Source organism: Ctenopharyngodon idella, chromosome 15 (genome assembly GCF_019924925.1).
Source record: "Ctenopharyngodon idella isolate HZGC_01 chromosome 15, HZGC01, whole genome shotgun sequence".
NCBI classification, from domain to species: domain Eukaryota; kingdom Metazoa; phylum Chordata; class Actinopteri; order Cypriniformes; family Xenocyprididae; genus Ctenopharyngodon; species Ctenopharyngodon idella.
In genome coordinates, this window is record NC_067234.1 from 31,879,371 (window position 1) to 31,907,270 (window position 27,900).

General features: G+C 38.4%; 1 protein-coding gene and 1 long non-coding RNA gene across 6 annotated transcripts in view; one reads left to right on the top strand and one right to left on the bottom strand.

The window, feature by feature from the left end:
• Positions 1-27,900, bottom strand: part of LOC127496210 (NACHT, LRR and PYD domains-containing protein 12-like) — a 206,778-nt gene that overhangs the window by 116,147 nt on the left and 62,731 nt on the right. Inside the window, exons 10-13 of one of the 5 annotated variants that reach the window (XM_051863935.1) lie at positions 27,371-27,544; positions 24,712-24,882; positions 24,379-24,557; positions 21,084-22,747 (exon numbers count right to left, since the gene is read on the bottom strand). The exons of 1 other annotated variant lie outside the window; for it this stretch is intronic. In XM_051863935.1, the coding sequence (XP_051719895.1) occupies positions 22,731-22,747; positions 24,379-24,557; positions 24,712-24,882; positions 27,371-27,544 (541 nt within the window). In that variant the 3' untranslated portion in view covers positions 21,084-22,730. Of the gene's footprint in view, positions 1-21,083; positions 22,748-24,378; positions 24,558-24,711; positions 24,883-27,370; positions 27,545-27,900 lie in introns of those variants that run through there. 3 more of the 5 variants (XM_051863938.1, XM_051863936.1, XM_051863934.1) reach the window with 3 other exon arrangements.
• Positions 1-27,900, top strand: part of LOC127496213 (uncharacterized) — a 163,319-nt gene that overhangs the window by 107,633 nt on the left and 27,786 nt on the right. Inside the window, exon 2 of the long non-coding RNA XR_007925265.1 lies at positions 11,658-11,846. This is a non-coding gene — a long non-coding RNA (uncharacterized LOC127496213). The remainder of the gene's footprint in view (positions 1-11,657; positions 11,847-27,900) is intronic.

Sequence of the window (27,900 nt, forward strand, 5' to 3'; positions counted from 1 at the left end):
AATTAATAGCCACATCATGTAATTAATTAGATTAAACATTGTATTCACTTCCCAGCCCTAATAATTATATAACATATTTACATCAAAGAATTAAACTCTTGTTAAACACAGTTTAAGGAGACTAAAGTGGAGCTGATTAACACACATATGAGGCCTGTTTAAATGCCTTAAAAAAAATGCTCACATTATTTTAGTTCCTCCAGTTTATAATGTGGATCATTCCTTAGATCAGAGAGCAACTTCACTCCTGATTGTCCTAGATTATTCCCAGTCAGATCCACATCTCTCAGGTGTGAGGGGTTTGATCTCAGAGCTGAAGCCAGAGCAGCACAACCTTCATCTGTAATATCACAATATTTCAACCTGTAGAGAACAATGACACACTCTTCACTCTCTCAGTTCAGATCAGATCAGTTTAGCAGGTACAAAAAATAATCTCACAGCAGCAGAAAGAGGCTGAACACTTCAAATATATTTTACATTGTGTTTCATGTCTGAGAGTCAAATATGATTGTACCAAAGTCTCTCCAGTTTACAGTGAGGATCCTCCAGTACAGCAGAGAGAAGCTTCACTGAATCTCCTATTTTATTCTCAGACAGATTCAGTTCTCTCAGGTGTGAGGGGTTTGATCTCAGAGCTGAAGCCAGAGCAGCACAACCTTCATCTGTGATGCCACAATCATGCAACCTGTAGAGAACAATGACACTCTCTCAGTTCAGATCAGATCAGTTTAGCAATAGATCCATTATTACAGAGAATGTATAAACTTAAAGCAAAATATTTTTTATGTCTAATGCAAAATCTGTTTTAATTAATTAATTTTACAGTTATTTATATCTGTGACAATATGTATGAAGTACTGATTCATTAGTGAGAGATGAATTTAATAAAAACTTTTTTAAAAGAAAACCACAAAAAACATAACTTAATTATTTCATTCTATGCAGTCAACAAAATGCAAAATGTTTTCTTTGCAACATTAGTGTGGCAAGCAGGGCGGGGCCGAGAGCAGTGAGAGAACGGCGCGAGGCCAGTGGCGTGATTGATAATGAGCATCACCTGCGTGCCACACCGGTCTCGTATCTCTCACAAAGGAACTTCAGAAGCATAAAAGGAGGAGAAATGACAGTGAAGGATGAGAGAGGACCAGGGGCCCTTTTCAATAAGGAGGTTCAATCAAATCTAAGTTAAACCTTGAACTCTGATTTGACTTACCTGAGTTTTCGGTTCAACTCTGTGTAGATTGACTCTGACTATGAAAAGCCATGATCAATGGAGCTCTAAAATTACGATTCACCATGGCAACAGCACCCGAAAAAAAGACGTCCACATACTTCCGTGTCAATATGTAAGTTTAATTCTTAATCACTGTTACATTATCAGAGGTGAGAACTACCAGAACGGTAAGTTATTGAACAAATGTTTATTTTCATGGTATCCCACGGGCAAAAAAAAAAGAATGTGGCAGCAGCTAAAAATGAAGTATAAAAACTAGGGCTGGGAATTTAACGTGTTAATTAGATTAATAAAAATTTTTAACGCATTTAACGTACTTGCCCCTCCCCCAGACCTACATTTCATACAGTTGACTGATGATGAATATGATGCAGGGCATCAACTCACTGTGTGATATAGCCTATAGAATTCAGTTAGAATGTCCATATAATTCAAGATAAGAAAGGCAAAAGATGATCGATTTGAACCCTTTGAAGTGTACAACAACACCGGTAAGATCAGAACTTTCACTGCTTAATTCAAATGTGCTTTTGGGTGGAGATGGACGTGCTCAGTGCTTTTCATATCACAACTATTCAGTGTTTTCAACCACATGAAGTTTATTTTAAGTTACAGACATTTAAATCGACATTAAATAGGCTACTAGCCAAAAATACATTTTGTTAAATACACTCTGATGTTTATGGAAAGTAATAAAAATAGTCTAATCCTTTCTTCAATCAAAATCTGATGACATGTTTTATATCAGATTGTGCAGTTAACTATAACGTTTACTCTGTTCTTTTGTCAGTTCAAAGCCCCAAATTGGTGAATTGGCTTTAATCTGACAAACAAAATAAAAAGGAAAAACAAAATAAATGTGATACATCTGTCATGCAGCGCTATTGCATCGTCCCCCACATTAATAATAAATGTGCACATATTGTGAATTAATTTAAAAAACGTAGTATCCTAGCTTTCTTGGTAGTCTTCAGTAAATTAACTTATCTAAAAAACATTAATTTGATTAATCAATCGCCACATCATGTAATTAATTAGATTAAAAATTTTAATCACTTCCCAGCCTTAATACAAACATAACTCAATCAGGTAAAGCTTTAAGCATATAAGGTTCATGGGTGTAGACTACATGGCTTTACAGACATTTGACTTTAAATAACTAGATATCATGCAGTGCAGCAGCTTTTTCCACATAGTCTAATGCTTTCACATAATTAAATGTTCTCTAATCCAACCTGTTACATTTCTTAATTAGGGTAATAAAATTAACATTTGACTTCTATTCAGCCAACAGCAAGAAGGCAGAGGCTCACAAAATTGACTCCCCGGAATTCTGATTCACCGCACCTGCACCTCCTCATCAACGCACCCCACTTAAACCTGCACAACCTTCACTCCAGCGTCTGGTCTCGTCATACACACGTACAGTCTCCTACCTGTTACTTACCTGTGGACTTACCTGACTCCGTGTATCCAGTCTCTCATTATCTGTCTTCTGTCGTCCGCTCCGTGCCCTCTGTGTTCCTGTCCAGCCTGCCCATGTATCACCTGCAAGAGAAAGACCAGTTATTCCTCAGCTAAGTCTTCATATGATTCTGTCGAACTGCTTTACTCACCATTGCAACATCCAGATCCTGTTGTATGATACCATCTGTGAAAAAAAAACTCCATTTACATTTCTACTTACCTGTCTGTTGCCTTCTGTTCTGTGACAGAAGACCAGACCACAAAATGCAGAGTGCAACAAGCCCTGGAAGTAATCGTTCATCCAATCCATTTGCAGACATCGTCCAAGCAGTTCATCAATCTCTCACACCATCCACTCCCGCTGCTTCTCCTACTGCCTCTGCCAGTCCCATGGCCCGACCAGTGACATTCACCGGTGAGGCGGAGGATTGCAACGGATTCATTCTCCAATGCTCGCTGTATTTCGAGATGCAGTCTCAACAATTCTCTAATGACTGAGCTCGAGTGGCATTTGTTATCTCCCTGCTGTCTGGTAAAGCACTTCAATGGTCACAATCCCTGTGGAATTCCAACGCCCAGGTAACCACATCGCTCACAGCATTTATTAGTCATAGGAGGTATTTGGTCAAACTGCATCTGAACTCTCTGTGAACTCTGAATTGAACTCTGAAACTGTATAATTTAGGTCAGGGAAATCAGTCTGTCAGTAATTAAGCTCTACAATTCCAAACTCTGGCCTTTACCCGTTGCAAATCCTCCGCCCTCCATTCCATTTGTCACCCTTCCAGCACCAGAACCTATGCAAGTCGACTCGTATCATCTTACTCATGCGGAGTGTCAAAGAAGGATCCTCAACCAGCTGTGCTTGTATTGTGGGGGAGAAGGACACATTCTTACCACCTGTTCCGTTCGACCACCACGCCCAGCGGTGAGTACAATTCAACTTCCTCCTAAAATTGCTCCTCTAACCAGAACTACTATACATGTTCTAACCCCACAAATCTGTATTTCAGTGCAAGCCCTCATTGACTCCGGCTCAGCGGGGAACTTCATCTCTCATCAGTTACTCCAAAAGCTCCATGTCAGGAGGAAACGCTGCTCCCAGGAATTTACCATTCACACCATCCAAGGAAAGCTGCTGGGCCATGGTCGCATCAGTCACTTCTCCCCCACATTGACGCTCCGCATCGGCTGCCTTCACGTCGAGAAGATCACGTTCATCCTGGGACGCCCTTGGATGTCACAACACCAACCCCAAGTTGCCTGGAACATGGGGGAAATTCTGAAATGGAGTGAATTCTGTTTCCTGAACTGCCTATCTCCTGTCACCAAGGTTCCAGCCCTCCACTCTCAGACCAAGTCCAGTCCAACCTGATGTTCCTCTCTGTTCCACCTCTGTCAAAAGTCCAGAAACTGAGAGCAAAGTGACGATTCCTTCTGAGTACATGGCGTTCCAGGATGTATTCAGCAAGCGGTTGGCTACGAAATTACCTCCTCATCGGCCATGGGACTGTGCCATTGACCTGCTACCTGGGAGCTAATCTGATGACAATTGATTATTGTCATCTCAACTCTCAAACAGTAAAGTATAGCTATCCTCTTCCTCTGGTCCCAGCAGCTCTGGAACAGCTGTGCGGAGCTCACATCTTCTCGAAGCTAGACCTGCGGAGCGCATATAATCTGATTCGCATCTGCCAAAGTGGTGAGTGGAAGAGCGCCTTTATCACTCTATCTAAGCACTATGAATACCGGGTTATGCCGTATGGCCTGTCCAAATCACCTTCAGTCTTCCAAGGATACATGAATGAAGTGTTCCGGGAGTTCCTCCAAAGATTTGTCATAGTATATATCGACGCTATCCTCATCTATTCTCGGAATCTGACTCTGGCTCATCCTGACCCAGATCTCCCATCGTCGTTGAGGTGGATGCTTCCACCACTGGGGTCGGAGCGGTACTCTCACAGTGGCAGGGGGATCTCTCAAGCTACCCACTCCAAACCTGCTCCGCCAGGAGGTCCTGAGGGGCTTCTCTATGTTCCATCTGTTCTTCGTCAACCCCTCATGGAGCTCATTCCTCTCCGGGCTCTGGACACCCAGGTAGTAATCGTAGCCTCTTGCTCCTACGTCAAAATTACCGGTGGCTCTCCATGACCCAGGACATCTTCTGATTCTTTAAGGGTTGCTCAGTCTGCGCCATCACCAGCATTCCATGGAAACTTGCCGGAGGACAGCTGATTCCACTCCCTGTTCCACATCGGCTGTGGTCTCATCTGGGCATAAACTTTATGACTGATCTCCCTCCTTCAGATCAAAACACCTGCGTGTTCGTCATTGTGGATCACTTTTCCAAAGCCTATAAATTGATCCCTCTGAAAGGACTGCCAACTGCCTTCGAGGCCACTGAAGCTCTATTCCAGCATGTTTCACCATTTCGGTCTGCCTGAAGACATCGTATCAGACCGAGGTCCCCAGTTCATCTCCCGAGTGTGGAAAGCTTCTTCTTCTTCAAGCTTCTTGGTGTGACTGTCAGCCTTTCTTCGGGCTATCACCCTCAAACCAACAGCCAGACTGAGCGCAAGATCCAGGAGATTGGGAGTTACCTGTGGTCCTATTGTCACCAGAATCATGACAGCTGGAGCCGATTCCTCCCCAGGGCGGAATATGCCCAGAATTCCCTCAGGCAATCCACCACCGGACTCACACCATTCTAATGTATCCTCGGCTATCAACCTCCTCTGTTCCCTTGGTCCGGTGAACCATTGGAGGTTCCAGCTGTCAATCACTGGTTCCAACAGAGCGAGAGGGTGTGGACTCCATGTGCATCTCCAGCAGGCTGTGCGGAGACACAAGAGACATGCTGACCCCGCGGAGCACCCACTCCACAGTTCCAACCCAGTCAGAAAGCTATCTACTTGGGACATCCGTCTCTGCCTGCCTTGCCGAAAGCTGAGTCCCCGTTACGTAGGTCCCTTTACAGTGCAGAGGCAGATCAATGAAATCACCTACAGGTTGAACTTACCAGCACAGTACAGAATTTCTCCTTCATTTCACGTCTCCCTGTTAAAACCATTCACTGACCCTTTGTCTTTTCCCCTTACAGGATCTGGTGGTGATGAGGTACCTCCTCCTCCCGAGCTGGTGGACAAAGAGGTCATCTACTGGGTCCGCTCCATCCTCGACTCACGGCGACGGGGCAACCAACTAGAATATCTCATCGACTGGGAGGGTTACGGCCCTGAAGAATGATCATGGGTTGCTCGAGATGTTCTGGATCCATCTCTCCTCACACAATTCCACACTGATCATCCGAACCGTCCAGCACCTAGAGGTCGAGGTAGGCCCCTTCGTCGCACATTCCGGGCATCGGGAGCCGCCCGTGGAGGAGGGGGTAGTGTCACGGAGACACAACCATCCCATACACCAGTCAGCCCATCATCACCAGATCCACCCACTCGTTCACACATGCACTTCCTCATCAACACACCCTACTTAAACATGCACAACCTTAACTCCAGCGTCTGGTCTCGTCATACACACATACAGTCTCCTACCTGTTACTTACCTGTGTAATGACACAGGTCAGTGTAATGACAGTTTTATTCTTTGCATGAAAATCTTTGCATTTTATTCTTTGCCATTAGCCTAATTGAACACTAGGTGTTTTACAACTTCAGAATTATATTCGTATAGACTGTCAACAGTGATAAGGTATAGCTAAGAGTGGTCCAGACAAACCTTACGAACAAATGACTTACAGAAGGTATACTTAACTAAGAACGTTTTGGGAAACACATATTGATGTTAAGGTACAGCTTAAGGTATAAATTAAGAATGACGTAGAGTTAAGAAGGTTTTGGGAAATCCAGCCCAGATTGTTTCAAAATTAAATTAATACAGGATTTAAAAAATAATAATGTTTTATCTTTGCTTTGAAAAGCTGTTTGAAAACAGTCTCTACATCCCAGTCAACTCCTAAATCAATTCTTTGTTTCATGCTTAAATTGACATTTTCACTTGACCTACTAGAAAAGCAAGCAAGCATTCCTCATCCTTTCTTTTAAAATATTTAAAACCAAGAATAAAAACGTACACATTGAAAACTTCATTAAAAGCAGAAAATGACAATTTCTTAGTTTGTTTCCATCACTCCACAATAATAGCACTGACCTTGTGACAAAGTGGCGAGCAGTGACTTTTTTAACCGGGTATGCTGGGTGGTGCGTCATGTAAAAAAACCTATCCTTTCATTACCTATCCTTCCATTTCCTTTAATCCCTCTCTATTGTAGCATATGATACTCTGAGCATTGTCTAAAGCTTTGGATAAAAGCGTCTGCCAAATGAATAAATGTTATGTTAAATGTCATATAATTATGCTCTTTTTGCAGAAACCCCTCACACCCCCTTTAAAGGAATTTAGGAGATTTTAAAAAATACTCATTGCAATCAGAGAGCAAAGAAAAAAGCACAAACTAGTTATTTAATATTACTTGATCATTTTCATTTTGTGTTATGTGAGCACTACATCTCTGAACATTTTCTTTCAGATGGTTCAGTCTGGGTTAGACAGAAAATCTTCCCCTTTCTTGTCTCATTAAAATCTTATTGAATCAATAAAGATCAGAAGATCAGAAAAATAAAGATTCAACACCCCTCTTTCTGTAAGAAAAAAAAACCTAAAACCTGTCTTCATGTGACTGAGCTGAACAGTTGATCAGCACTGAGTTCCTCTTCAAACCCTTCAATACACTGACATTCTGTGTTTTTCTTTGATATGAGTCTGTGTAAAGTTGAGATTGAAATGTTGATTGTGTGAAAGTGTGACTCTCAGTCCTGCAGTATCATGTGACTGAGGAGCAGCTCATGTGTTCAATCATTTACAGCTCAATCAGCTGAACTCACAGCAGCAGAAAGAGGCTGAACACTTCAAATATACTTTACATTGTGATTCATGTGTGAGAGTCAATTATGATCTTACCGCAGTTTCTCCAGTTTACAGTGAGGATCCTCCAGTACAGCAGAGAGAAGAGTCACTGAATTTCTTATTTTATTCCATGACAGATCCAGATCTCTCAGGTGTGAGGGGTTTGATCTCAGAGCTGAAGTCAGAGCAGCCCAACCTTCATCTGTGAGACCACAATTACTCAAACTGTAGGGAACAATGACACAATCTTCACTCTCTCAGTTCAGATCAATTTAACAGGTACAAAAAAAATAAACGGACTAAATTTGATTAACAAGTCACAATTCTATACAGAGATAACCAGATGTAAGCTTATCCTCTGGTTTCACAGACAAGGCTTAAGCTAGTCCTAGACTAAAATGCATGTTTGAGCTGTTTTAACTGAAAGCTACTTATACTGACATATCTTAAAATATGTCAGTGCCATCGTTTTGTCTCAAGGTGTACACCAGTAATATTTTTTTTCTAGTGTACATTTATAAAAGATACTTAAATATCCTAATTGAACTAAGGCCTAATCCTGGCTTAGGCTAAGCCCCGTCTGTGAAACTGGGCCTATATCTGCTAGATATGCTTTTTTAAAGCACGGTGGTGGTTCAAATACAATCCCAAAAACAATCTTAAAACTTCACAAAATGACAAATGAAAGTGAAATTGAACTTTACAGTTAGACTTACAATGACTACGTGATTTCCATAACATTGCACCAAAACATGTCTAAACAAGGTAAAAGAAAAACAAAAAATAAATATTTAATTGTTCCTTTCAATCATATAATTCATTTTTGTTATATTACTTATTTTAATTACTTTCCTTGTTCTTGTTGTGTAATCTGCACTCTTACACATTGTATTACGGTATCAGCCGAATTGCCTATTGTTTTATTTGAAGGTATTTGAACGTGATGATGTTACATTGTGACGAAATACGTCGTTATGTTGTACTGAGCTGATGCTCATTCAAGTTATGCTGAATAAAGCTGCTGAAGAGATGAATAAGCACTGAGCAACATTTTGTTTGTTTCCATAACTGAGTGATGATGGCAGACTGCACACTCAAAGTTCAACAGAGGGATTTTTATCTTCACAAGTTAGAGAATGTGTCCATGTGAAGGTTTTTAACGTCACAAGATGATGTTGTGAAGCAGTCATTTTCCATTGCCTTTGCTTTGGTACAGAAACACTTGTTGGATTTGTGCTGGTCAGAAGAAGAGCACTGAATCACTAAGATTAAACCCTGTTCATCATGAACCTTCAGTAAATGTTTGATAGGTCAAAAACAGGAGCAGCAGGTCATGTGATGTGATGAAGATGAGTGAAATTAACTTCATCTTCAGTCATTTGAGTTAAGATTTAGTGTTTTAGATCAAACACTCTACAATAAAGCAATAAAACTCATCTGGAGAGAAGATCTCAAAGAAATAGCCTTGCCCAAACCCTCCTCACTCATCACCCCCCTACTCCCTTCCTTTCCCCCTGGCTCAAGTCACTGAAAGTTCTCTAAGAAGTTCTCTCCACCAAAACAGGTGCAGTAAATATGTACAATCCTTTTGTTCTGGTCTGTGTATTTAAGGGAAGGTGGCAGAGCAGCCATTTGGAGAAAATCTATAGACAGAAACCCCAATGCAGTGTGTATGCATTTCTTACTCTTAGAATCATCTTTGAGCAATTAATGTTATGTATTTATTATTTCTGAATTGGCTTCTAATTTTTTAATTGTGTAATTGGCCTGATATATTTTAACCTGACAATGAATGTTATTCTTGATTTATTCTGCATTATTCTTAAATCATTATTTCTGGTAGATTAAAGTGGAGTCTGGTATTACTGCAAATCTGTGTTCAGGATAGATCATATGGAAGGCTCAATGAATGGAGCATGGGGTGCATCATTTGAGACCTTTTTCGATTTCTGACTATCACTGCCTTAGTAAGTTGCAGTTTTCATGAATATACAAAACCTATGCTTTTTGTTATGAGTAAGCAGAGTGCGACCGACTTAAAGGTAGATATTCACCCTGCATCCTCTGTCTAAGACCAGAACTGACCGGTTTGTATCCATGAGGCTGCAACCATCCAATGTAAGTTCTCTATGCAATACAATGAACGAATAATTGAAAGTATGGGGTGCTCAGAATAATCAAATACCTAAATTAACACATAACCAATAGTTATGATTAATTCCTAATTAGAAACACAATCTAAAAGTAATAATAAATTGAAATTGGAGTCAGATTAAGCGTGCAGCAAAAGTAAAATTGAAACTAAATTCTAAAAATGAAGTAAATTTCACAGGGACGCTGAAAAGACGGGTGGTCCTTACATTACTGAACATTTTATTTTGCAAGATGGTATTAGTTCTAAAGTTTACATTTAAGGATTCATCATACTGATGACAAAGATATATGTGACTATCAGAAAGATGATCTTACCTCAGTATCTCCAGTTTGCAGTGAGGATCCTCCAGTACAGCAGAGAGAAGCTTCACTGAATTTGAAAATTTATTCTTAGACAGATCCAGTACTCTCAGGTGTGAGGGGTTTGATCTTAGAGCTGAAGTCAGAGCAGCCCAGCCTTTATCTGTGAGACCACAATCAATCAACCTGTAGAGAACAATGACACACTCTTCACTCTCTCAGTTCAGATCAGTTTAGCAGTAAATCCATTATTAAAGAGAAAGTACAAACTTAAAGCAAAAATCAATATGTTTGATGGATGACATTTAAGAAAGACAATAATATTTACTTACTGCACAATGTCGGTGGTTTAAACATGATAAATATTTCAATTTTTTCTTTATTTGCAAACACATTTTTAATGTCCGATATACCTGAATTATTGCTTCATATGCAACTTCTCTGACCTTAAAAATGTATGGTGTTATTGATTTGAAAAATATACATAAATACTGACCACTAAACTCTAGATAGCATCTGCAGAACTGAAGATTTATGAGCTTTTATTTTATTAATGTTTTAACAGTGAAGTGATTGTCCTCAGTGATACTTACTTAACTGATCTGGATTCTTTAATCACAGGCAGCAGCTTCTGAAGAATCTTCAGTTTTTCAGTGTTGTTGTTTCCTCCAGCAAATGTACTAATATCAAACTCATCCAGCTTCTTCTCTGATGTCAACAACACAAAAACTACAGCTGACCACTGAGATGAAGAGAGTTTGACTTTACTTATTCTTCCAGATTTCAGATACTGTTGTATTTCCTTCACTAGTGAATGATCACCCAGTTCATTCAGACAGTGGAACAGATTGATGGATTTCTCTGGAGAGTCAATGGTCCTGATCTTCATCTTGATGTACTCAACTGTTTTCTCATTGCTATCAGATCTCCTTCTTGTCTGTTTCATTAGTCCTTGAAGGAGAATCTGATGAGACTCCACTGACAGACCCAGAAGGAACTGCAGGAAAAGATCCAGATGTCCATTTTTACTCTGTAGAGCCTCATCCACAGCCTTCTGATGTAGGTCAGATAAAGTATACATGAAAAACATTGAGAGGTCAGAGTACACACTAGAGAAAAACTGTGAACAGTTCTTTATAAAAAAGAGGTGCACATATAGAGCCGCTAGATGTTCCTGAATGCTCAGATGAACAAAGCAGAAGACTTTCCCCTGATACCAGCCAAACTCCTCTCTGAAGATCTGAGTGCACAATCCTGAGTACACTGATGCTTCTGTCACATCAATGCCACACTCTCTCAGGTCTTCCTCATAGAAGATCACATTGCCTTTCACAAGCTGCTGATAAGCCACTTTCCCCAGTTTGAGGATCATGTCTTCATCTGTCACGTTCTTCTCATAGTCCTTCTCATGTTTGATGTTGGTCTGAAGGATCAGGAAGTGTGTGTACATTTGAGTGAGAGTCTTGGGAATCTCTCCACTCTCTGCTTCACTCATCATCTTCTCTAGAACAGCGGCTGAGATCCAGCAGAACACTGGGATGTGGCACATGATGTAGAGGCTCCTTGATGACTTCAGGTGTGAGATGATTGTATTGGCCAGACTCTGATCACTGATTCTCTTCCTGAAGTATTCCTCCTTCTGTGGATCATTGAATCCTCGTACCTCTGTCACTCGATGGACACACTCAGAGGGGACGAGATCAGCTGCTGCTGGTCTGGAGGTGATCCAGATGAGAGCAGAGGGAAGCAGATTCCCTGTAATGAGGTTCGTCAGCAGCACATCCACTGAGGCTGATTCACTTACATCACACAACCTCACATCGCTCTGAAAATCCAGAGACAGACGACACTCGTCCAGTCCATCAAAGATGAACAACACTTTATATTTGTCACTGGATATTTCTATTTCTTTTGTTTCAGGGAAAAAGACATGAAGAAGATCTGAAAGACTTAGTGTTTTGTCCTTCATCAAATTGATCTCTCTGAAAGGAAGTGGAAATATGAGCTGGACGTCCTGATTCTCTTTCCCTTCAGCCCAGTCCAGGATGAACTTCTGCACAGAGACTGTTTTTCCAATGCCAGCGACTCCCTTTGTCAGCACAGTTCTGATGGGTTTGTCTTGTCCAGGTAAAGGTCTAAAGATGTCATTGCATTTGATCGGTGTGTCCTCTGCTGCTGCTCTCCTGGATTGTGTCTCAATCTGTCTCACCTCATGCTCATTACTGATCTCTCCACTCTCACTCTCTGTGATGTAGAGCTCTGTGTAGATCTCATTCAGGAGTGTTGGGTTTCCCTGCTGTGCTGTTCCCTCATACAGACACTCAAACTTCTTCATCAGATTTGATCTAAACCTGTTGAGGACTTCATGGCTGTAAAATTAGAATACCACATTATTACATGTGTAAAAGAATAAAATGTCTTCTTTTCTGTATTATGCAGGTGATGATACACTGCAACAAAATCAACAATAAAAACCCTACAATTTACCTGACAGCGGGATACCCGCTTTCATTAAAGTCCTGTAGTTGATTCATGGACTGGTCATTCTTCTTACTGATGGGTTTTGTTACGGCTGATCTGGGTGGCTGGATTGACCTTAAACAACATGAGAATCAGGAATCAGACACTCTGATATTACCTTCATTTTGCCAATGGTTGTTAATGAACTTATTAACATTGCACTTTCTAAAGGTTACAACTGTAATAAAAAACAAACAAAAAAATATTTTACTTTGTGGTCAGTATCTGCTTGCTGTTTATAACAGAATAATTTAAATTTAATCTAAAAAAAATGTTATACTTGAAATTTAGTGGTTGATCCATAGACCTGTCACTCCTCACAGACACACAGCTGGTCTCTGGTTCTGATCTCTTCTGGTCAACTGAACTATAACAAAGAGAGATTAAAGTAAATCATTTGAATTGCTGCATTCATTTATCATTAAAAACACTTATGATCTTTACATTTACAATGTTGATACAAAAACCATAAACTGCACACCAAGTGCTTTCTTATACGTGTCTCTCTGCCTAATATTTAATATGAAAACAACAATATGATAAATATAGGCTACCTTATATAAAACAACATAATATAAATAAATTAATCATGTCTTTGATACAATACCTGTAGCCTACCGCACTAAGCAATTTCATGTCTCTCTGCCTAATTCTATTATGAATACTATAATAACTTGAATGCCTCATATAAAAAAAATATAAATATTACACACATCTGAGCTCTGGTTCTGATCTCTTCTCCTGAAATGTAACTGTAACATAACAAATCCTTTATGAAGATAATCATTTTAATATAAGGTCCTAAAAGTATATTGTTCATCAAAAAGCCCTTTTTGATGAGCTTTTATGGTTTATTGTTTTTAATAAACTTTTCACTTTTAATTTAAAAAACATACACACACATAAAATGTTTCCCTGGAGGCTTTATCTTCTATCTTTTAAATGTGATTTAATAGAATATTTATTTAAAGTACCTGCATCCTGCAGAAAAATCTCTGCATGTGTCATCCATGATGAATCTGAACAGTTGAAACAGAATCTGGTCTCCAACTCTGGATGGAAATGACAGCCAAACAATAATTCAGCTAAACGGATACCAAGAGTCTGAAAACAGGATCATGAGACGTGGCATTCACTCAAACACACAATGTTAGTTGTATATTATTAACACAAAGGGAAAAAAACAGTGAAACCCCGTTAATTTGAATTAAAATGAAAAATTTCAAATACATTTCAAAGAAGTATTTACGTCCTTCAGAGAAAACATTAACACGGAAGTCACCTGTAAAGCGTCTCGAGACCTGAACACTCACCTTGATCAACATGCAGATTAAAAACTTCCTCCACCTTTTCTTTCAAGAAGCTACAGGTAAAATCATGGCTTAGTATTTATAAAGGTTACTATAAACATTTGATTCTCCATATAGAATCGATTCTGGCTGTTTAAACGGAGAAACATGAACTCTGAACATTTACTTTTACTTGTGAAGTGCTCAATCTCAAGCCTGATAAACACGTTTTGTTAATGATTACAGTAGCAGGGCAAACTTCAAGTGCAGTAAAGTTATTTTATAGGTCCAGCATTAGCTTATTATGCGTGAAAACTCCACACACAGTGCAAAAACAATAGCGATGTCCAATCATCAAATGACTTGTAAGTTTTAACATACAAAATAGCTGCAAGAGGCCTTTACTGGGTTTCAAGCACCAAAGGCTCATGTAGACGATACAGTGATATAAAGATGTTACTAATCAAATATAATATGGGTTATTAAGTGTCTCTTTATGGAAATATTAGCAGGCTATTAAAAGAGACAATGTTGTCTCTTCATTTTAATTGGACAGCAAAGCAATATATTCAGTCATGTTGTTCAGTATTATTGGGGTGTAAGAAAAGGTAGGCCAAACATGATCTTTAAGTATTTTGGAGATCAGAGATTTCTGTTCAAACCAAACAATTTTTTGAAACTATAGACCTAAAGAATTTCTATGCATTTTTTATATACTTTTTTTTTGTGACGTTTGGACTTTGTGCGCACAGCTACATATATCTTGTGTGCTCAAAGTCAGGTCTTTGTTGAGATATGATAAGGATCTAAACGTCTTGCCACACTGATCACAGCTGAATGGTTTTTCATGACAGCGCTGATGACGACTAAGATGAATCTTTTGTGAAAAACTCTTTCCACATGAAGACATGCGTGAGGTTTCTCTCCAGTGTGTATTCTTATGTGTCTGTTAAGGTGGCTTTTTAGCATGAAACTCTTTCCACACTGAAGACACGTGTGAAGCTTCTCTCCAGTATGAATTAGTTGGTGCTTTTTAAAGCTTCCTTTTAGTGTGAAAATCTTTCCACACTCAGGGCAAGTGAAAGACTTGTTGGTCTTTGTAGTTCTTCTGTTTTGTGATAAATTATTTTTTGTGCTATCATGGTTTTTCTCTTCATTCAGCTCTTGACTATACACGTGGACATCTGTTTGGTCTAAAATAAACATATTAAGCATTTAGAATCAATAAATGTCAATTGAGCTCGCTCCTGTTGCGTGTCTTCAAACTGGCAACCTGCGTGAGCGTCAAGTCTGAGGAGGAGGGGGCGGGGCAAACAATATTTTGAATTTGGACTGCAGTACCCATTTCAACCACTAGCTGTCATTCTTACATAGAGCACCTTTATTCATAAACAACTCTCTCATCACTTACACACAAAGACACTGTAAGAGATGAAAAAAAACTCATATTCATATCAGTCACTTCATATAATTAAACTTTATTAAAAAAAAAAGGAGCTGAATTATCTTAGGCCATGTTCACACAGCAGCAGAATACGGTTACGTTCACACACAGTACGGTTATTTTCGGGAGTGACAACCGCATTCTATAATCGAACTCACATCTGTAAATTTTCAGGACTCATAACCGAAAATTGAGTGTGGTTTCACTTTCGGTAACTTACAGTGAGGGAGATGTGAGCTGTATGTCATCTGAAGGTTTTAGATCCAGTCACTATTCTCCAAGACATAAGGTAAAAGGTTAACAAAAAATGTACTGTTGATTAAAATGCTAAATCTAGTATTACATTGGGGTGGAAATGAATAGGCTTAAATTTGGGTGCTAGTAACCCAATGCACAGGACAATGGTGACACCAGAATAAAAATATTCATGATTCTGAAGCTGAAAATACAAAAATATTTACCCACAAATATTCCCTCATTGCATATTATACATTACATTCAACATTATATATAGTATCCTAATGCAGTACTGACACTAAAACTCTGTAAACTTGAATTTTTTCTCACACAGTAATTTTCACATTTTGGGTGAACTATACACAATACATATTGTCACTATCCACGATACATGTTGTTGCATAATTGTATTGTGATATATTGTGACATGATATATTGTTACACCCCTATCAGTCATATGAGGCACTGAATTTATGAGCATTAGAACAACAGACTTTGGAATACGTCTCTAAGAAGAAATTGTAAAAATGTTTATAAGTTATACCTTCTGAAGAACAAATCATATTGCAAAAAAATTCAATCTGCATTGTAAAAATGAACAATAGAAAATGTACGTTTCCTCTAACATATCTCTAAAAAAGTGATTTCTTTCTGAATAAGATTGTGAAGTGAAGTTATGTTTACAGTAACAGTATAATAACTTGATGAAAAACAAATAGGCCTTAAATGCTTTTGTAACGAGAAAATCAATACCACATTTTTTTAAATTTCAAAAAGTAACGAGAATATGCAGATGCATTTGAATCCACTTTAATAAGCAGTATTTGGCCAAAAAATGAGATGTTTTTACAGTCATTTGTCCAATCTGGCTCTGCAATCACCTAACCTTCGGAAAATCCATACCTTGGAAAAAGTTATCCCTATATATTTAAAGGTGCAATGTGTAAATTTTAGGAGGATCTATTGACAGAAATGCATAACTATGTTTTCAGTGGTGTATAAAGACCTTATATAATGAACCAAACGTAATGAAATGAAATGTTTTTATTGCTTTAGAATGAGCCATTTCTATCTACATACACCGGCATGTTTCTACAGTAGCCCAAAATGGACAAACGGCTCTACAGAGCATGTTTGATTGACAAGCTACTCTCTGCTGTCTCAGACGACGACATCTTTTTCCAGTGATGGCCACCTTAGCTTCTCTATATTGCAATTCCAAGCCTCACCGCTAGATGCCACTAAAATTTACACACTGCACCTAACAGAGAAGTAGGGACACCAAAGCAATTAATTCACATTTCCCCAGATTAAAGCATAAACCAGGAGTTTTAGAAAAGAATACAACATATTTTGCAGAAATGATAGCTTTTAACAAAGTTTCCACCAGGATGACTCTAATGCCACGTCATTCATTCATAATAATAGGTCTGGCCAATCACTGTTTGACACCTGGAATATATAAGCACAGAATTCACATTTGCAGTTGATGATGCTGACGTTCACCTCCATCCTCCCCACCACCACCAGGTTGGCCCCTGTCCATCCATCAGGGGTATCCATCCTTCATTCTCAGGCAGGATCAGCCAAATCTGCATCCCCAGGATTTGGATTAAGGATGGGGCCTACGCCAAAGAATTTTTCTATACAACTAAACATGAACCATTGTAGCTCACTACCATCTGTTAATACTGTATCTAATAAATAACATGCAAACGTCCACCTGCCCTCTTGAGTCTTTCTGGTAGAAATAAACGTTCAGTGAAGTAATTTGTCACCTTCTGCTGGTAGACTCATTTAAAACATCCATCTCTTCTGTCAGGCTATAGATTTCTCAAATTAAAACTTTTAAACAGAAAATGGTTTTACATGTAAAAAAAAAAAAAAAGTTATATTGATAAAAGAATCACATTCTCCCATTATAATAAACAAAACTGTCTACCTTAATAATACTGTATATCTCTTAATTACTCTGTGTATATGGTTTAGGGATGAAACGATTACCGGTTTGATGATAAATCATGATAAAATTCCCCATGGTTAGTATTACTGTTTCAGGTTTTAATTATCATTAAAACGTATTCAATTACCGTGATTTGAACAACTGACAATTAATAAATACTGTTTAACATTAAAGTGAAAATGAAAATGTCATTTATTACTTACCCTCATGTCGTTCAACACCCATAAGACCTTTATTCATCTTCAGAACACAAATTAAGATATTGTTGATGAAATCCGATGGCTTGCTGAGGCCTCTATTGAGAGCAAAGCCGTTCAAACTCTCAAGGTCCATAAAGGTACTAAAAACATATTTAAAACAGTTCATGTGACTACAGTGGTTCTATCTTAATATTATAAAGCGACAAGAATACTTTTGTGTGCCAAAAAAAACAAAATAACAACTTTTCAACAATATCTATATGGGCCGATTGCAAAACACTGCTTCATGAAGCTTCTGAGCTTTATGAATTATTTGTTTCGAATCAGTGACTCGGATCTCCTATCAAGCGACTAAACTGCTGAAATCACATAACTTTGGCGCTCCGATTCACTGTTTTGATTCGTAAAGCTCTGAAGCAGTGTTTTGAAATCCCATATAGATGTTGAAAAGTCTTTATTTAGCTTTTTTTTGGTGCACAAAAAGTATTTTTATCACTTTATAATATTAAGGTTGAACCACTGAACTCACATGAACTGTTTCAAATATGTTTTTAGTACTTTTATGGATCTTGAGAGTTTCAATGGCTTTGCTCTCAATAGAGGCCTCACTGAGTCATCGGATTCCATCAACAATATCTTAATTTGTGTTCTGAAGATTAACGAAGGTCTTACGGCTGTAGAACGACATGAGGGTGAGTAATAAATTACATTATTTTCATTTTTGGGTGAACTAACCCTTTAAGCAAAGTTTTAAGCATCAGTCTCACTCAGACGCAACACACAGTAGTTTCGTTTTGTGAGAGAACATGGCTGAAGGCTGTGAGGTAAAGCTAATCAATATAAGCTGACGTGGTGTGTTCTGGGCACGGAACAGCCGATTGCAGAACGCGCATGCTAGTTGACAGTGGGCTGAAGTTCTTTCGGTGTGTTCAAGCACATATTTTTTTCCCCGACAAGTCTCCCCAACGTGAGGCAACAACACTGTCAGCTTTCGCTGACGCTAGTTCTTTGACGTCGGGTTCGTGTGTCCCGACCTTAAGGGTTAACTACCTTTCTAAAGGTGCAATGACGTTGCTGCCTATGAGTGGATCAGATACCCTCGGATTTCATCAAAAATATCTTAATTTGTGTTCTGAAGATTACATGACATGAGGGTGAGTACTTAATGACAGAAATTAAATTTTTGGGTGAACTAACCCTTTAATCACAAAGACAGCAGCTGGTTTATTAGGCTGCTGTCACTTTAAGACCTGCACAGACCCAATACACTGTACTGCGTCTTGCTAGACGCTACGGGGAAACTTCTTTTCTCCGATAACTGAAGCCTTATTCAATCACAGCAGTGAAACTGCATGGCCATTGGTTTGTGCATTTGGAATAAAATGAACCAATGACGGTGCGTCGGAGCTGGGCGAGCCTGCAGCGAAGAAGCCCGCCAGAGCCCGCCAGAATGGGCGGGGCATCTGGCTATATAAGAGGGCACTTCGTTTCTTGGGGACGAGGAAGTAATGGCTGTAGAAGCCTGACTCGCTCTGAGCTGGCAGACCTTCTATGGCTCCTTTAGCCAGCAAATTATTCACCTCAGAGCGCAGGATGCGAGCGTCCTCGCTCCCACTGAGGTGGGAACCACGCCGCTAAAGCGCGGGGGTTTTTGAGCAAATTGAAGTACATGACCTCGCTTTATTGTCTCAAAAATCCATTTTGACACTCTTGGGATGGCCTGGGGACCCGACGCTCGTGATATGTTTGTTTTATCTTGTTTGCTATAACAGCGATTAGTTGCATGGGCGCGGGAACTTGAGCAGGCCCAATGCTTAGAAACAAATTGTCTCCAGCACCCGGAATTGAACGGGGTGTCAGGTGGCATAAATATTCAGGAAGAATGCTCTTTTAGAGAGAATAGTTATATGAGTCTCCATTGATAGTCATGAGGGAGAACATCATACATTAACGAGCTGTTAGCACTGCATTCAGCTGAGCGCTGTCAGTGCTGTGCTCGCTCTCGCAGCGTGCATAGAGCTGGGGAGTCCCCTTGCTGCAGGGAGGATGAGACACGCAGGAATAGACCGGCGTGAGCTCACCATTCAATCAGTCTTGCAATTTCATTGTTCCTTTTACAACAAACGCCAGAGAAACATGCTTTTTCAGAGTAAATATATATTCCATGAGTCTCACCTGAGTCAGGGGAGAACGTCATGTCATACTCAGCTGAGCGCTGTCAGCATTGAGCTTGCTCTCACGCTCTCATAGTGAGAGCGCTCGTTCTCAATGAACGCGGCTTGTGGGGGCGGAGCCGGCAACAGACGCGCTCTGAGGTTCAGCATTTTATAACAAACGCCGGAGAAATATGCTCTTTCAGAGTGAATATATTCTATGAGTCTCACCTGAGTCAGGGGAGAACATCATGTCATATTCAGCTGAGCGCTGTCAGCATTGAGCTCGCTTTTGCGCTCTCGTAGTGAGAGCGCTCTCCCTCAGTGAACGTGGCTCGGCACCTGGCTGCTCGAGAGCGGTGAGCTGATCCGGCTGCTGTGAAGCACTGTGCTGATTAGCTTGCTGGAAGCTGCGAGAGAGAGGTCGCTGTGTCAGCTTGATCCTGCTGCTCGTAGTCGGCGAGGCGGCTTCAAGTTTCGTAGATTCAGTGATGAGAAGTGATCGTCATTGCTGAAGGAGAATTAATCAGAGATCCTATGTGAAGTGCTTGCTTATATAGCCAGATGCCCCGCCCATTCTGGCGGGCTTCTTCGCCATAGGCTCGCGTAGCTCCGCCGTGCCGTCATTGGATTGTTTTATTCCAACTGCATGAACCAATGGCCGTGCAGTTTCACTGCTGTGATTGAATAATGCTTCAGTTATCGGAGAAAAGGAGTTTCCCCGTAGCGTCTAGCAAGACGCAGTACAAGTGAAGTATCGAAAGGGAACCCTCCTTTCCTGCGTACTGGCAGCCGCAGCGTTAGCATTAGCTGTTACGCTTTTTTGGCTAATTGTTGCAGGCCTGTCATCTAGTGGCTTTGGCTGCGTGCACTTCAGGTCTGAGTCCGGCAGCGCGAGTGTCCCGCGCTTTATTTTTTACACTTCCTGCTATTCACATAATTGGCATATTGCGGCCTTTCATGTAACATGGCCTATGTGGTCTTTCTGTGTTAATCTGCCTAATGTGGCTTCTCATGCCCATAGTTTATACAGTCATTAGTTCATAAATATTTACTATTTATGCTTTCATTTGTCACAAAAATGTAATACTATTTGTGACTGATATTGTGTACGTTAAACTGGTTTTCCCCTTCCAGCCATACTCTTCCATTAAAAAGAGGTGCAATAGCCCAGAAGTCCAAAGTATACAAAAATATGGGTGTCTGTGTGGTTTACTACAAATGTAGAAATGTCGAAATACAATGTTACAATATTATATAACATTGTTGAATTAAGATATACATCTTTGCAAGTTACTGTTCTTCTAAATATACATTTCGTGAAACAGTAATATAAATTAATGACACAGTTACAATAAAATTGCGCTGGTCAAAATGGCGTCGTTAAAGCACGCATTAGATAAACAACATAATCCATGCTTATTGATGAACAATCAAGTACTTTAAGAAAATACAAATAAAGATATTACAAATGGCATTCTAAAATGTGACAACAACAGTAGTTTCAGTAAGTTTACATGGTAGCTATCACACCAAATACAACTGCTATAGTTAAACTGACTGAGTCATACAGCTAGTAGTAACAACGCAATGATAACAACAATAATTACGGAGCCCCGCACATGACATGCAGGAAAAAAAATAGTAGGCTAAATCGTGCACACGCTTTATAAATCGTGCGCACAACATGCTAATTTGTTCCCTCGATTTGCTAAAACGTGTGCACGCTTTACTATGTCATTCCCTCAATTTATAAATTGTGCGTACGACATACTATTTCGTTCCCCTCCACGATTTAGCAAATCAAGGGAACGAAATAGTAAATCGAAAATAGCAAATCGTACGCACAATTTAGCAAATTAAGGAAACTAAATAGTAAATCGAAAATAGTAAATCGTGCGCACGATTTAGTAAATCGAGGGAACGAAATAGTAAATCGTGCGTAGTTCGAAATGGCACAGTTGTGTAACTGAGCGAACTTTGTACACTAATTTTTGATTGTTCTTTTAGGAATTCCAGATAAGAAAAGCCTAAACTGGTGGGTATCAATTATAATTTCTTTTTTGGGGTAGGCTCCGCCCCTGCCTTCATCTTCAGACAGGATCAGCCGAATCTGCATCCCTAGGATTTGGACTAATAACAGGGCCTACGCCAAAGAATTTTTCTATACAACTAAACATGAATCATTGTAGCTCACTACCATCTGTTAATACCTTACCCAATAAATACCACGCAAAGGTCCACCTGCCCTCTTGAGTCTTTCTGGTAGAAATAAACGTTCAGTGAAGTAATTTGCATTGTCGCCCTCTGCTGGTAGACTCATTTAAAACATCTCTTTTTAAACTTAGAAAAAGGTTTTACAATTAAAAAAAGTAAAAGAATCACATTTTCCCATTATAATAAACGAAACGGTCTACCTTAATAAATCTCTTAATTACTCTGTGTATATGGTTTGTTGATTACAATGTTCTAGTTCTAGTTTTGTCTCTTTTGTCACACTCTTACTGTGTATACAGTCTTACACCATCTACATTGTGATCAAGCAGTGCATTATCTAGCGAATCCAAAACTACTCCAAATTGCCAACGGTGATTTTAGGCACTTATTTTCATCTATAAAATTGAGTCTTAAAAATATACAGTAAGTTCAGATCCTGTAATCATGTAAATGTGATGACATACATAGTTCAAAAGAACAGACCAAAAACAGACACCAAAAAAAACAAGAAACTGCTGTGAAGTCACACACATGTCAGTGTGATCGCTGTGTGTCTCTGTGTCTTCAGTCTCTGTAGCTCCTTATTCACCATCAGCTGATCCTGAGGAAACTGGAGTGACGTCTAATTACTGAGACTCATACCCTAAAACACACAGACAGTCACATATGAGTATGAGACATTACTGTTGTCACATCACATCAGGAGACCATTTCAGAAAAAACAGCCAGAGATATTAGTATATTCATATTAGTCAGAGATATGAACGAAAAACTGCATTGAGACACTGTAAAAGATGAAAATATTCATATAATTATTAGGGCTGTGAATTTTAGCGTGTTAATTAGATTAATTAGTTACGGAAAAAATAATTTAAAGTTAGCCTATAGAATGCAGTTAGAATGTCTATAAAACACAAGATATGAAAGGCAAAGTGCAATCAGTTTGAATCCTTTGAAGCGTACAACAACATCTGTAAGAACGTCTGCTAAATTCAAATGTGATTTTGCGCTTTGGCTAGCGCTGAGCCAGAGATGCACGTGCTCAGTGCTTTTTATATCACAACTATTCAGTGTTTTCAACCACATAAAGTTTATTTTAAGTTTCAGACATTTAAATCGACATTAAATAGGCTACTAGCCAAAAATACATTTTGTTAAATACACTCTGTTTATGGAAAGCGATAATAATAGGCTAATCCTTTTTTTTTTTTTTCAGTTAAAATCTGACGACGCGTTTTAAAAGACAAAACGCATTCAAATATTTGACAATAGGCGCCGATTTATGTTTCTACCGGTTGGTGTCCACACTCCATAACCGAGCGCGCATACGTAATATCTGAGCCAGAGTAGAGCCATGAGGACACAATATTTGAGAGAGTTTTGTGGAGAGATTCGTGCTGCACATTACATTGATGCGCTTTTGCATTAATGTATTACAATGATGCGCGCTCGACGTGTCGTTAAAAAATGCCATAGTAACTGCCTCAAGTGAACTAGCCTATAAAAATGAAAAGAACATCACGTCTGAAAACTGCAGTCGTTTTTTATTGGTTAAAATGAATGGAGAATATCTCATATTTTTCCGTGGGTGATCAGCGCCTATATATCCTATAGTTCATGAAAGGCTATAGTCAACAAGTTTGTGAATGTTTTGAATAAAAAAGGAAAAACTAAATAAAAGTGATACATCTGTCATACAGCGCTATCGCCCCGCACATTAATAATAAATGTAGCTACATATACTGTGAATTAATTTAACAAACTTAGTAACCTAGCTTTCTTGGTAGCATTCAGTAAATTAACATTTCTAAGAAAATGGTTCATAAAACATCAGTTGACCATATGTTTACTTTCAATTTCATATTTCCAAAAACTAAAATTCAGTCATTATTTACTCAACCTCATGGTCCAAAAGTTTGTGTAATAAATTCATGTTGAATCAAATTGTTGAATCAAATAAAATATTTCTTTCTGATTCTACTTTTTGAAATGTCTATGTAATGCTTTACACAATAATGACTTCAAATGATCTTTTGGGGATAATTTCTCAGCCAAATTTGATGTACGATAAATTTGCGATTAATTAGATCAATTAATCGCCACATCATGTAATTAATTAGAATAAAAATTGTATTCGCTTCCCAGCCCTAATAATTATATAACATATTTACATCAAAGAATTAAACTCTTGTTAAACACAGTTTAAGGAGACTAAAGTGGAGCTGATTAACACACATATGAGGCCTGTTTAAATGCCTTAAAGAAAATACTCACAATATTTTAGTTCCTCCAGTTTATAATGTGGATCATTCCTTAGATCAGAGAGCAACTCCACTCCTGATTGTCCTAGATTATTCCCAGATAGATTCAGTTCTCTCAGGTGTGAGGGGTTTGATCTTAGAGCTGAAGCCAGAGCAGCACAATCTTCAACTGTAATATCACAATATCTCAACCTGTAGAGAACAATGACACACTCTTCACTCTCTCAGTTCAGATCAGATCAGTTTAGCAGGTACAAAAAATAATCTCACAGCAGCAGAAAGAGGCTGAACACTTCAAATATATTTTACATTGTGATTTATGTCTGAGAGTCAAATATGATTGTACCAAAGTCTCTCCAGTTTACAGTGAGGATCCTCCAGTACAGCAGAGAGAAGAGACACTGAATCTCCTATTATATTCTCAGACAGATCCAGTCCTCTCAGGTGTGAGGGGTTTGATCTCAGAGCTGAAGCCAGAGCAGCACAACCTTCATCTGTGAGACCACAATCCTTCAACCTGTAAGAAATAATGACACTCTTCACTCTCTCAGTTTAGATCAACTTTTTCAAACAATAAATTAAAAACATGCATTCTCATGCATCAAATGACTCGCTGCTGTAAAGCTCTTCCCACACTCGAAATACATGTGATCCCGCAATTAAAAAATGTTTAAAGCAGATGCAGTTAATAGTTTAAATTTAAAAGCTGCCAGGCATTAATATAAACAAATATAGCAAATACATACTTTCAAGTAGTTTACCGTATAAAAAAAAAAAAATACAGCAAATTTTAAAAAAATAGTTATTTACTGTAATCAGAGTACAGTAAAATTCTGTAAATTAAATTACAGTAATGCTACTGTAAAAATTACAATAACTGGCTGGCAACCCTGCTGCCAGTATTTTACTGTAAAATTTACAGTTAATTTTTAACAGTGTTTTACAGAAACGTTATACCTCATATCAGTCTGCGTAAGACCTTCGTTCATCTTCAGAACACAAATTAAGATATTTGATAAAATCCGATGGCTCAGTGAGGCCTGCATTACCAGCAACAACACTCCCTTTTCAATGCCCAGAAAGGTACTAAAAACATATTTAAAACAGTTCATGTGACTACAGTGCTTCAACCTTAATATTATAAAGCAACGAGAATACTTTTTGTGTGCCAAAAAAAATAGCAAAATAGCGACTTTATTCAACAATATCTAGTGATGGGCGATTTCAAAACACTGCTTCATGAAGCTTTACGAATCTTTTGTTTCGAATCACTAGATATTGAAGTTTGCCCTACAAGCTACTAAATATGTCTTTAGCAGCTTTCTGAGCATTGAAAAAGGGAGTGTTATTGCTGGTGATTGGAAACATTTGGGATATTGTAAGTACTTAACTGAACAAAATATATAATACTGGCCTAGTGGTTTTTGCATAATTTACTGCAAAATTCTTACATATTGCACCTTTATAACTCTGTAAACAGAATTACATCCATTGAAGTTCCTCGTAATCAAATCATTAGGAGCAAAACGAAATGAACTGCATTAAAAACATCAGTAAAGCATATTCACCAGCTACTGTAAATTATTTAAGGGTGATGCTCGATAAAGTTCAATTCAAAATAACACAAAATAATATTTCTAAAACAATAAATTAAGAAATGGCAGGGCACACATTTCTTGTTTTACCCTGTCTAGACGGTGTATAGGAGCACATCTCCTATAGTGACAATACATATAGGCTATTAGAACAAACACACACACAAAAAAACTAATATTCATATACAAAGGCTACACAAACAAATGTTAGACTAACTTACTCTATTTAAGTTATAAATAGATTTTTTGAGATTTCTTTCTCCTTTTCAATATTGTTTTTGTTCTGTGACCTGCACACCTAAGGGTTTGCCATTATTATTTTATCAAGATATTTGTATTCAATATTATCATTTAATTATGAGAACAAAGTAGGCTTTGTTTATTTTTGGTTTAATTTATAGTGTTTTATATTCATACAAATGAACACTTTTCGGTGATTTGAAGCTGTAGTTAATGTTTGTTCAAAAATACAAAAGGAAAGTGAAAGTAAACAAACTAGGAGCCAAAGGTGTTTTATTAAATAAAGGGTTTTCTTTTAAATGAAATGAAACACAGCTAACATTGGTTTACATTTCGGTGACTTGCACCTATTAATGTGAATTTAATACAATAAAACATATCAAAATTGTGCATTTATTGTTAGTGGTGGTAAATGAAGAATAATAATTATATATGTTCCAATTTTTGTTCATATAAGTACTTTGCCAAATTGCTGAAAGTCACCTCTCTCCATTCAATCTCTAAAAAGTGATTTAATTCTAAATAAGACAGAGCGGTTGTTGTATTATGTTGAGTTTGTGATTCACTCTGGTCTCAGATCAGGAGAGGAGATATAATGACAAGCATTGCCACATACTGCTGCTGAGATTCATGCATGTTGATGCTCAATGTGCTGTTTGAAACTGTCATGTGCTTCAGGACTGAACAGACACACAGAGTTGAATGTGAGATATTGTTTCATAGTGATATAAGGACGGTTCTGTGTGGAGAAACAGTGATGTGCAGTTAAAACTAATCACGTTTAGAGTCTTGTCTGTTCAACTCAACCTCTGAGCTAGTTGTCCTCTACCTGGTAAGTCACAGTGACACCTGACTCACTAATTTACACATTACTGTCATCTGAACCTTCAGGTTAAATCTTTTGTTTTCAGTTCTAAGTAAGACTTGTACCTTCAAACAATATGTTACATATTAACCACAAGTATAATGGAGTTGGATTAATTATACTGTCAGATAAATAATTACATCATGCACCTCATTCTTCAACTGTTTTTTGTTCAGATTATTGGTTCAAAATGCCATTCCAGATGTACACTGTATTTTCACAATTGGCTGATTTTAGTCTTTACATTAAAGGACACATCTAACTGAGGACGAAGCCATGAGTGCCTATCAGAGAGATGATCTTACCATAGTATCTCTAGTTTACAGAGATGATTTCCTAGTACATCAGACAGCAGATTCACACCCAAATTTCCAAGTTCATTCCCAGATAGATCCAGTTCTCTCAGGTGTGAGGGGTTTGATCTCAGAGCTGAAGTCAGAGCAGCACAATCTTCATCTGTGAGACCACAATATCTCAACCTGTAGAGAACAATGACACACTCTTCACTCTCTCAGTTCAGATCAGATCAGTTTAGCAGTGAATCCATCATTAAAGAGAAAGTACAAACATAAAACAAAAATCAATATGTTTGATGGATCATTAAGTCCTAAGGATACTTCATTTTTTTACGCGTACAGTCAAATGCACAGCCTTGTAAAGTATACTTCATTTGACTTGTACACATACACAGCCTTTCCACACATGCGCAGTTTTGAGCAATCTCTCGCCATGAGTTACAACTAAAACATCTTTGTATTCTTTGATTCTAGAGTTGTACAAATGAGGGTACTTTCTAACCTTTTTGCACAACCTCATCTATGTAAGCCTCCACTGT